At 38.2% G+C, this 12400-nt stretch overlaps 1 protein-coding gene across 1 annotated transcript in view; it reads right to left on the bottom strand.

The window, feature by feature from the left end:
- LOC141443265 (semaphorin-2A-like) overlaps positions 1 to 1664 on the bottom strand; it is an 81111-nt gene extending 79447 nt beyond the window's left edge. Inside the window, exon 1 of the mRNA XM_074108476.1 lies at positions 1465 to 1664. Coding sequence (XP_073964577.1) covers positions 1465 to 1594 — 130 coding nt within the window. The 5' untranslated portion in view covers positions 1595 to 1664. The remainder of the gene's footprint in view (positions 1 to 1464) is intronic.
- Between the last annotated feature and the right edge of the window lie 10736 nt (positions 1665 to 12400).

The raw sequence follows: 12400 nt of genomic DNA, 5'->3' as shown, positions 1-12400 counted from the left end.
TTGCAGGTGGTAGGACCTTGTGCAAGGTCCGCCCGGATTGCTACCACCATCTTGCTCGCTAATCCTGCCGTGAAACTGTTGTGTTTCGGCGTGGAGAGTAAGACAGCCGGTGAAATTACTGGCACGTGAGGTATCCCATCTTGGGCCTCTAGGTTGGCAACGCGTCTGCAATACCCCTGGTGTTGCAGATGTTTATGGGCGGTGGTGATCTCTTACCATCAGGAGACCCATTTGCTCGTTTGCCATCCACAAATAAAAAAAAATAAAAAAAAACAATTACTGAAGTCTACTGTCCCTTAGAGCTGTGAAAAAATCTAACTTCTAAGCCAACGCAATCAAAAGATGCAGCCGTTTATGCTGCAAATTTCCGCAAATTTTCGAAACTCGCAAGGAAATCAAAACCTACAGGGTACTTCTCGTGAACTCAGAATCTTGAAATTTGGTACGAAGGTAGCTATTATAACACAACCAAATAGAAAAGTCTGAGTCTTGATTTTTTATGTCTGTCTGTAAATATCAATGACCAATATAATCTGACCCCACACTGCGTACATTTTGCTTAAGAGTAGGGCTCTGCATACACTGGTAGTTTTAAATCACTCGGAAAAAGCGAGAAATATCTTCAAGACACGATTCCCGTTTACTTACATAGTACCTATAAATGTGTACGGAACCCTCGGTGCGCGAGTCTGACTCGCACTTGCCCGGTTTTTTAAATATACCTATTATGAAGGTGATAGCAATGTTTAAACTTTAACCTATCAATTAATAAAAGGGTAAAGCAAGCCAAAGTACCTAAGGTACCTAAACCTCGGTAAAAAAAATATTGTGAAACTAATTCGTTTCAGAACAGTAGTAAACAATATCCGAAATTAAATCATGGTCCTAGAGCTTATTTTTTATAATGATTTCAACATTCGGATATACTTAAAGTGAAACTAAATTGGCGATCATTCCCACAAATCTTAACTAACAGTGGGCAGACAATATTTAAGAGCAATTGTGCCCGCCGGCGCCTACTGCCTACCTACCGCGTGTTTCCGATTAGTCACAAGTTGCTCAGAACAAAGGTAAACCCAGTTATCTGCATACACTTAAAGTTATCTATCGGACAATGACCTCCGTTTGAATGTCTGTTAATTATTTGAATCGTCTTCAAACCGTCCCGTTCTACTTTACCTTTGTGCATGAGAAGGTTGCATGAGTACCTATCCAAATAGGCATCTGAATAATGTTTTCATTTGTATAATAACGAACGACGGGCCCTATTTGAATAGGTCATAATCTATCTCTTCATTATTTAAGTATTAGAAATGTCTTCCGTTCATTTCGTGCTCTGCCTTTACTATTTGTAGCGCATTTTACTTTTTGATATAACGAATAAGTAGATCCTTTTAGAAATGTGTGTTGTGGAAAAATAATAATATGAGTCGTATGTTGTTGAGTGTATTGCGAGTGACTCACCTCGGTGGTGCCGGATCCGGTGGTGCGAGACCGGCCGGCAGCACGGCTGCTCCTGGTAGGCGGTCCAGGAGTCCGCCAGCGCCGCCGCCAGCACGGCCCACAGCACGCCGCACGTCCATTGCCCGCCCATCCTAAGTCCAAGACTATCTTCCCCGGCACATCCAACACACTCACTGACTCTTCCGAGACACCGTAAATACCTCTACTGAAGTTACATCGTCGGACCTACACGACCCGTCAAACAATGCATCCACAACTATTGTTAGCAAAGTCAACAACTTATTCCAGAAAACTTAAACCGTGTTTACATTACGCGCAAATCGAAACGCTACGAGATTACGGTTGATTTCGAATCATTCGACGAGTTGAACGTACTTGAGCGATTAATCACCACAGCCATACGGCGCTTGTTATCTCGTATCAAGTTATAATCTGTTCGTGAGCGCTTACTTTGTTCGGCTCGCGTGATTTATTAGTTGGGGAAGAAGTATCGTCGCGATCGTCACAGCGTGGAGTCGGCGAGCGCCAGGCGCGGCGTGCGCCTCCGGCATCGCAGCGGCGGCAACTGGCCTGGCCCGAGTCGCGGCGAGACGATTCGCCGTCGTGCTGCCATCAAACCGGTAAACTCGCTACAAGAGACAACGGATCTAACCGAACCGAGACTCTACCTCTGGCCTGTGCCCTTTTCTCGTGCCTAACAAGGACGGCACGAATCCGAAACGGTTCGAACTTTGAAAGCTCCAAACGAATGAGGAAGCTCGCTCCGCTCCACTCGTAAGGACAAGACTTAACAAAAAGTTGTAAGTTAAAAAGTTTTGATAATTTCGCCGATCCGGAGCCGCTTCGAAATCGTGGGGGAGATCTGACTGCGCGTTGACCCTCGGTCGTTACGAACATATTGTAACGAAGGGGATGGATGCTCTCTATAAAACGTAGTAAATTTACCTAATTTATGTTTTCGTTAGGATACGCACGAAAAACTTTTATGTTCGTAAGCACGCGAAAGGAAGTTAGTAGTTTATTTTTTCTTTTGTATATGTTTATTAGCAAGCCGGTACGTATGAGTCACGTTAGTCGTGTGTGTCGTAAATTACGGACGGAATTTATACAAGTCTCCACCTCGTCAGTGGTAAACATAGACGAGACAAAACTAACTCGCCGCTCGACCTACATCAGCTCTAAATATGCAGGTTGAATTCGAAATATCAAATTTAGGTGCGTCTAGAGTAGACTAGGGTCCTGGATCGTAACTTACCTTTAACTTTAAGTCTATTTTGTTACTGACTTTCGACCTCTTCACATACACTCTTAGTCTTCTAATGTTTTTTGGTCATTCATAAGACACATTTTAGTAGGTACAGAAGAGACAGACAGACATGAAAGTACGCAGTCTGTATCAAAAATCTCCATCAAAAATATTGAAAATAGCAATTAGAACATAAAGATTAGAAGATTTATTTTAAATATTACTGATGATATGTATTTTAGTCTATAAGGTATTTATTGTATTGGCCAAGTTGCCCGAAATAAATGGATTTTATTTTTATAATGAGTATAGTAGTGAATAATCGTTTAAATATCGTTTATCTTGAAATTAACTATCATTAAGTATACTGTCAAGACAAAGTGTTCCACTCGTCCACTCAAAGATTGCCTGGTAGAGATTCATTAAAGCGTTCACATTTGTTCATGTATCTGAATGTTTGGCAATTTTGTTTGTTTCTTTGTTTTGTAACAATAAAGGGTTCACATGCGAACAATGTTTTTATTCATTTTTATTTGTTTTATTCTCTACATCAAATTCAAATCAGTTCACCTTAGCTAACGGGTGTTGACTTGAAAGATTTCACTAATAAACTGATTCACTTAGGTATGTGGACAGTAACATGCATTAATATCAGCCATGCAGAGCGTGCAACAATATCTGACACGTTCTTCCGGCCCTAAAAATAGAGTCGTATCAGATATTTATGCGCACTTTGTTGTGTCAGATATTGATGCTGGTGATTGTACTTCTTAATCGTGAAGTAAGAATAAAGCTTACAAAAATGTCATACATTCACAGGTTATCACCATGTTATATTTATAAATATATTTTATATATAACTCTTCCATAAGGATCTGGGAGTGAATAGTTTCGACAAGCAAGCTATAAGTATTCGTAGTCATACGCAGGTCTCATTGGAAAAATCTGATTTTTAACGTCCGCCACACGTTAGGTCATTCAGACACTAAACAGGCTCTATTACAATCCAAAATTAATAAACTGTGCATATGATAGTGTGCATGTATGTGCACAATGTTTCGTGATTAAGCAATGCCCTAGCTTCTGGAAGCTTCGTAATACAGAAATAATTTAATGTTAGTCAGTAAACAAATTTTGACATGATTTTCAGAGTCGTTAAGACAAAGCATTTGTTTTTTGACAACTTTACTTTCAATATAGCGAGGTAAGGCATGTAAGTAAATGGAATTGCTACATGTTATTCATCATCATATAAATATATATTTCATTATAAATTATAAAAATTGTTAGTCGCAAACAGGATTATTGATTTTTTTCTTAATAAATTTAAACTTCAAAGTAGCTTAAAAATATCAAAAATTAAAAACCAATTAATCAAATACTCTAGTAAAGGTACTCAAATTTTAAGATTACCTACCATGTGTATGTAAGTACTTTAAGACTACAAAACATCACATTAAGATTGAACGACATTATCTCTCCTAAATATGATAGCAGGTAAATACAATGTTCGAAAGTGGATAAGCGAAGCGTCTATCCAATGTGTAAGTGGGCACTAACAACTAATCTATTTATTAAGTTGTCTGCAAACTTGTCGATAAGTCCCAGCTTTGAGCTGACCGTGATTAAGGGCAGCAGGGTTAGCTTTATCAATTACTTAACCCGCGCCCTCAGCCAGGACTGCCAAGTGGCCTCCACTCGCCTTTAATCTTAAATAACTTAATTATCACAACAACACCCTTTCACCATAATTCCACGTAAATTTACTTTAATTAGCTACGAGCTGCGAGACAGTTGGTACAAACACGAAGACAGACTAAGTTATTAATTAAGTATACCTAGCCAAGGGCTAATATAGACAAGGTGTACGCAGCGGATACACAAATGAATAGATGCGCGCGCCTGAATAACAAACCGAACGGGTCACAAAAGAACTGAAGTATCACATTTTAAGAGTAGATAGATACCTCGGTAAATATTTCATAAGGGGCTCGGAGAGATCTTTAACGTCGCGGCCCCATTTTCATCAGTTCTTCAAGTTTTTCAATAAAAACTTTCGACGGCGTCCCATTTACATACGGTATGGATTCATTTATTTTCCAAAAGATTTTTCGCGTAAAAGCGGAGAAGGTTTCGGTATCCATTAAAGGAGAAAGGTCGTAGCACTTCAGCTCGGCTGCGACCCGCTGCGCCACGCGGCCACTCCAATTACAATATCTCAGCCGTCAATAGGTACCTCGCTGTTTACGGCCGATCATCGCAATGCTATTTATGGTGGATTTAATGTATAAGGTATATGGCAATTCTTGATTAACACTGCTAGAAATTATAGTTCGTATTATTATCGCGCTGCTAACACAAAATGTACGGTAAAACCCTAAAACTCTCCATAATGGTGGAAACGTCTAAAGCATTTTAAAATATCACAATTAATTTAACTCAAAAATACTACACATGTTCTACAAATATCTAAATCTTTTCAAATCAACAACCAAGCAGCTAAAGAGAAAACGAGCGTTTGCTAAAGAATTCTTTAAAGAAAACAAGCAACTTACACCAAGAAAAATAATTCCGCTATAAAACAAAAGAACACGCACGCAGTATCGTAAAGTGAGCAGTATAAACTCAGTACCTATAAAGCTGTTCTTAATACATTCAATTTGTTTCAGCGGGCACCGTAGTGCACCAATCCTGCCTTAATCGTGCAATCGTAAACAATGCAACAATGATCATGCAGCACTGGCTAACAAACTAGACCGAAATATGCCACACAACTTACAACTCTATTATAAATTCCAACATTAATGAATGTCTTTGCCTTGTGACTCAGTCTGGGTTGAGTTTAATTTTTCGTAATAAATTTTAGGAATTACAAAATTTTATTAAATATCATTATATTGAATTTCGATACGTACATAACCTACGGCTCTTTCAATGTCGGTTCGGTCTTCGAACTACGCTAGCAAGTCATTGAATACTTTTTAAGTGACGCCACTTTGTCGAGAGAAATTTTGTACGAGTAATTAAAGACAAGTAGCATTTTTTTAATTATTGACTTTTAAGTTCCCCAATGTGCGGCGTCGCAGCGTCAAATCGTAAGCTTATGTTATGTTATGTAACAATATGCAGATGTTTATGGGCGGTGGTGATCTCTTACCATCAGGAGACCCACATGCTCGTTTACCATCCAGTCGAATATTTTTTTTTATAAAATTATAGCTTACAGACATTTAATTTGTGACGTCCATAGTAAGTTCTGACAAAATAAAATGAACATTATGTTGATTGAGAATACAAAGCTACTAGCTGAAGTGTAACAAAGAAACTATCTGAAGGAAATGGAAGAACACTAAAACAATGTTCTTCGTTAAAGTAGCTTTTTGAAATTTCCACACACGGTTCGTTAGACATGTTCGTAGCTAAGCTTCCCGCCCAAAATTGCTTTGTTCTTTATAAAGGTGAACAGGTAGTCAGGAAACTAGTGCAGCACCCTAGTACAAATTATTATGTAAATAACGTGTAAGGTTTACACTAGCGCTGAATATTGCAAAGTAGGTAATCTCTAGGTATAAATATTCCATAACGACTATAATTTTTTTAAAGTATGTAACACCATTCAATTGAGATCAATCATTCGAGAGGAACAAAACGTTTCATCTCGAAGCAGATGTTCGGAGGCGTGTCTTTGGGTCCTGGAAGAGTCAGCAGGGGCAGCGAGGCCGGCGGGGGGCGCGGGGCGCGGGCGCGGGGGTAATTGATGAAGTGAGACCTCGCGGTTAATCTCCAGCCGGGCACCTTCGACAACACAAACTTTATCTAGGTACTCTTGAGAAGACGTAAAGAGATCACCTTCTATTTTTAAGATTTTAACAACCGTTTGGACTGTTTTATAAAATAGTCTGAAGCAGACATTTGAACCTAATTTCTTACTAACGCTCTAACTTAGCATAATATAACATATGTAACTTAAAATCTGAATTACAAAACTTATTCATGTTCTGCTATCTACAGTTAATATAATATCAAAATATGCCACCACAATTCTATTGCATGGTAACACCTATTCTCATTTCATTTATTTTAACTACCAAGCCCTTGAGACGTGTTTTGTTATTTTCCCAGTCAGTACATTGGAATGGTTTATGTTAGCGTACCGACTGCCAGACTGAAGGAAACTTAAATGACGTTTGGTAGATAAATAAATAGATAAGCTCGTTGGATAATTTAGAAGCTCATTAGATGGTATTGCGCCGAACGGCCGCCATTCATTCGCACATCCACGACAGCCGACGATCCGCCGCAGTCATTAAACTTCTATTGTGGCATTCAACACTAACAATGAAATGTATTTTTTACCATGTCACGCCAATTAAAAGTTTTTAAAAACTTATAAAAGAAAAATAATAATTAATCTCAAAGAATGTCCTAATTGTTTTTGAATGAATACACAAATGAGAGTGCCGTATATAAACAGTTTCGTGGCGGAGCGGAGGTGTGGCGAGCCCACGTTAACGTTTAACAATATTTACATGACTAATGGGCCTCAATTTTACATAAAAGTGCAAAAGCGAGTGAACTTAGGCACACCAGCGAAGTGGTCCAATTTGCATGTTTTATGCAGCGGCGAGTGATGCGGGCGGACACTGCACGCGCGTACAGACTCTATGAAATTTTTATACGCTATTCCCACAAATCGGACGTCGCCGCATTTTATGACGAACGGTGTCGTGCTCAACTGTGTTGTGCATCCTTTGTATATTTTTTTGCCGTAGTAACAGATACTATAGGTGACGATTATTATTTACCAACCAAATCACTTTATTATTAGGGTTTCGTGCCCCAGTTGGCAAAAACAGAATCATTATTGGATCACTTTGTTGTCCGCCTATCTGTCTGTCCGTCCGTCCGTATGTCAAGAACCTGTTTCTCAGGAATGTACGGAGGCGTATGGGCTGAAATTTACATCAAATGCTCAGCGACCCGTTCAAGCAGTGCAAAAATCAAACTTCTAAGTTAACACACTCAATAGATGTACTTATAGTCATTAAAACGGTGTTTCCATACAAATCTCTGGGGAATCAAAACCGATGATACCTACTTTCAATTGTCCTAGAAACTTGAAATTGATATGAAGGTAACTTTTATAGCACAACCAAAAAAAAGTGAATCTCAGCAACCATCTAAAATTACCTCTAGAACGACACTGCGTACATTATTTTGCTTAGGACTGGGACTCTGCTATCACTGGATATTTAGGAAACATTGGTGCGCGAGTCCTACTCCCAATTAGCAGGTATTTATTTACCTGAGTTTGATCATATCGTGAACCAGAAATATGACCCAGTTAAATGACTCGTTTAAAAAAGTTCAAACACATTGGCAATACTAAAGTGCTCCACTTTTACTCCATAGGATAAATTCAACGCAAACTGAAACACATTAAAGTTATGTGCATGGAACACTGACCGTTACGGCAGCCGCCCAAAAAGAGACGGGAACATGTGTTATTCGGCCAGTTTTTTGTTTTGCAATACATTCGGTTATAACGGCACCTGATCCTAATATTTTGCGGAGTTGTGATTCCCGTTAGTTTAGGTTTTCACATGGTTTATGTCGGCGCGTCGGTAATCGAGGACAGGGCGTCGCGCGGGCAAAACAACCGCCCAACCAACTTTTACAGAGAAGTCTCGTGAATGCAGCACTAGCTAAATTGCATTGTTCGTTTTATTGCAAGTGCGGATGCCGAAGCTCTCGCCAGAATTATTTACTATGTAACAGCACATGCACTTTATTCTGTCCGCCAATTTTAATATTGAAACGTTTCGTTTTGTTCATTGTGCTGTAATAGATTGCTAATGATTGTTATACGTAGTAGACATGGACTTTCAAGATATACTCGAAACATTTTTTCAACGATCTTAGCGGAGAAATAACCTTCATAATATGGAATATTTTATTAGCATCGTTTTGTAATCGGTCCGATGCTATTTCCTTAGTTCTCGCCTCTGTGGGCAATTTGATTGAAGTATTTTAAAGAACTGTTTTTTTATTTAACCTACAAATGTCCAGTTATAATGGTCAGTTATTTAAATTATAAGTACATTATTGGTTAATTTAGATTTTTGTATTTTTTTAGTTTTATTGATTTATTTTGATTTAGTTTTAGTTTTATATAAATTCTGTAAAGTGTAAATAAATGTAAAAATCTAGTAAAATTAGAAAATTGTAAGTATATTATAGTGTCCGTATAGTAAAAGTCCGTACAGTAACAAAAAGTACCTACTAGTTACTCACTAAAAGTCAATGGCACTTGTAATGAGATGCAAGCATATTACCTACTCGTACTTATTACCAGAGGCCTTATTGCCTAACATTTAATTTTCTGACGCTCGCCATCGCAATCAAATGATAGATTTTGTATGCGAAATGAGTCATTTGATTGCGATCGCGGGCGTCAGAAACGGTAAGCAATACGGCTTTAGGAATGGAACTGACAATATTTTCGTTATACTTACGTCAAAATGCTTGTGAAACGATAAATATCTCAATCCTATAAAATCGTAGTATAATAACTCCTCTACCTATATTTTTTCTAAATGCTCACAAATAGAATCTCAGTAGGTAGGTACTTAACTTATTAACGCAACATAATGCATGATTAATTTTAATAACCCCAAATGTCTTTGTACCTACAGTATTTGGGTTAGGAGACAATGGTGCAGCGATTGCAGCGGCAGCGGGTTCCTGGCATTTTATTTTGTAACATTACGCCATCGTCGGCTGAATCATTGAGTCGATACAATACGCCACGTGAGGAACATCACGGCCCACAGAACAATGTAACCCGTTTTATAGGTATAATGCTCGTTACACCGCAAATTCTTTCGGTATTGTAGCCAGCAGCTTTGTCCGGACCAGAGGTGGGAAATTGGGACAACGCTGACTTTGCTGTGACTCGAGTATATCTGTATTTGTAAACAGTAAGTTACTCGCTTGGCCGGTAGAATGTACAACGGGTTTTCAGGTTACTTTCGGTTGATGCCTTGCGGATAACGTAGCCGATCAATTTTGCTGAAATGATCTTGATTGACGTCTCATTTTTTCTTTTTAGATCAGTTACTTATTATGAAATATGGTATTTCATTGTTATTCTTAAGTTGACAATCTCTAATCATGGATATATTGTAATGAACGCTTTGTTTTAAGTTTTTAATGGCATACGTCGTGGCTGCCGCTCTGCTCTTGCACTCGGACCGGCCACCCGAGATACCGGCATCGCGTTGCAAGGAAGCAATTTCCTCTATGTCATCTACCACGAACTGCCGTCAATGACGCGTCGTGCTAGAGTTCTTAGGTTTCATACCCTGCTTGCAATATTGTCAGTGCATGCTTACATCGCCTATTAAAGTTTATTGTATTTTAACAAGGCAAATAGTCTTCAACCAATGTGTGGCAGATATGACTGATGATGATTCTGATACATGGGTCCTTGACTAATACAAAATGTGGCCTCCTGTGAAACTTATACGCCTTGGAAAATAGTACTAGTAGTATTACTTCCTTTCAGCGTAGAAGGCGTTTCTACTAACTTAAACATGATAAAAATTTAGATTAATAATAAATAAATAAATATCACGGGACAATTCACACCAATTGACCTAGTCCCAAAGTAAGCTTAGCAAAGCTTGTGTTATGGGTACTAAGCAACGGATAAATATAATTATATAGATAGACACATACTTAAATACATATTAAACACCCAAGACCCGAGAACAAACATTCGTATTTTTCATACAAATATCTGCCCCGACACGGGAATCGAACCCGGGACCTTAAGCTTCGTAGTCAGGTTCTCTAACCACTAGGCCATCTGGTCGTCTAAGATTGATTTTTGGAATCTTTTTTGTATTTTTTATTTCAATTCCAAATTTTTAGTTTTACGGTCATCCCGTAAAACCTAAATTGAAAATACAAACTGAAATATAGATGCACAGAAAAACCAGAAAAATAAGACCAGCACTGGGAATCGAACCCAGGTCCTCGGTATTCCGTACCGCGTGCTATACCGCTACACCACCACTACATCATGATAAAAATTAGTGAAAAATTAAGTTTTCTTTCCGTAAATACTTTGATGATAAAACAGAGCAATCGTGGAGATTCAAAGATTGCGTTGTGGATTTCAGATTAAATTTCTGTATTAAAATCATTAATTTCATTACCTCTTCTTTACACATTTTCTCTAATTAATTTGTTTCCAGAATGTCAAATCTATCTTTATCAACATTTGAAAAAGATACACTAAAAGCATACTAAAAGACAGGAGGGAAATGTAAATTTACCTCCAACTTTATGGCTAGGTATTCAAATTTGCAACAAAATGGAGCCCTGCGGGTCTCATTTTATGCATCCGCATTGATCGCCATTCCTTCTCCATGAAATATCAGCTTTTTACTTCCATACTTATCATACCTGTATCATCGTTTTGAAGATATTTCGTGATATGTTATTCTGCTTTATTGAGATTTAATTAATTTATTTTAATTTATTTCCATACCTCAGTTAGCAAAACCAAACCCTTATAGGATCACTCTGTTGCCCGTCTGTCTGTCCGTCAGTCCAGACCTTTATATTAAGAACGTGTGGTGATAAACTGAAATTAAAATCAAATATGTACGTTCAGTCACCAGCATTAATATCTGCCACAGCAGAGCGTGCAAAAATATGTGACACGCGGTCCTTCCGGCCCTAGAAATAAAGTCGTATCAGATATTCATGCACGCTTGTTGTGTCAGATATTGGTGCTGGTGACTGTACCCAGGTTTGCTACCCTTTGGAGCAATGAAAAAAATCAAACTTCTAAGTCAACGCCATGCGCCATCAAAAGATACAGTTATGAAAAAATAAGTTTCTATGTTAATTTCCGGGGATCCAAAACCAATAGGGTACTTCCAGTTGTATTAGAAAATTGGAACTTGGTATAAAATTTAAGGTAGCTCTGATAGCACAACCAAAAAAAATATTTGAAAATCATAATTATTTGTCTCTCTGTCTATGTCGGTAACCATCTAAAGTGCTCAGAGATCATACACTGCCTATATTTTGCTTAGGGAAGGCGGCTCTGCTAACACTGATATTTATATATAGGTAGGTAGGTACCTACAAATATGTACGAAACCCCTGGTGCCCGAGTTCAACTCGCACTTGGCGTATTTTTAGCGAGAACTACATTAGCGTTTCACTGAAATCTAAAAATATTACTTACTCGCATTCAGTAGCCGGTTTGACTTAAATTTTCGTATTACGTGTTTATTTATATCCGATTGCAATCCTCCTATTTCACTTAATATAGTGAAACCACAAATGAAGCATCATAAGTACAGTGTTTATATGCAATTTGCGGAGAGTTTGTGAATGCTGATGGGATCGTTTGTGTCCATTCCATTCGGATGTTTATTCAGTAACAATGTACCTTAAATGCCGTTGATGAATCGGCAAGATCCATCAGTAGCGAGTTCGCTTTGAATAGACAGTCTAAACTCGGTTGCAGAAACACTCGACGCGGTGGTCAAATTTGTTTTTGATTCCTGAATATCACTTTAACTAAAATATCATCTTACAGTATGTGTCCTACTTTTACGCATTTTATTTTCAACTTATTCCCCCTTACTATAAAATTATACAGGCAAG

This window comes from Choristoneura fumiferana, chromosome 2 (genome assembly GCF_025370935.1).
Source record: "Choristoneura fumiferana chromosome 2, NRCan_CFum_1, whole genome shotgun sequence".
In the NCBI taxonomy this organism is placed as follows: Eukaryota; Metazoa; Arthropoda; class Insecta; order Lepidoptera; family Tortricidae; genus Choristoneura; species Choristoneura fumiferana.
Note: the sequence above shows the minus strand (reverse complement) of the source record. Positions and strands in the feature narration are given on the sequence as shown.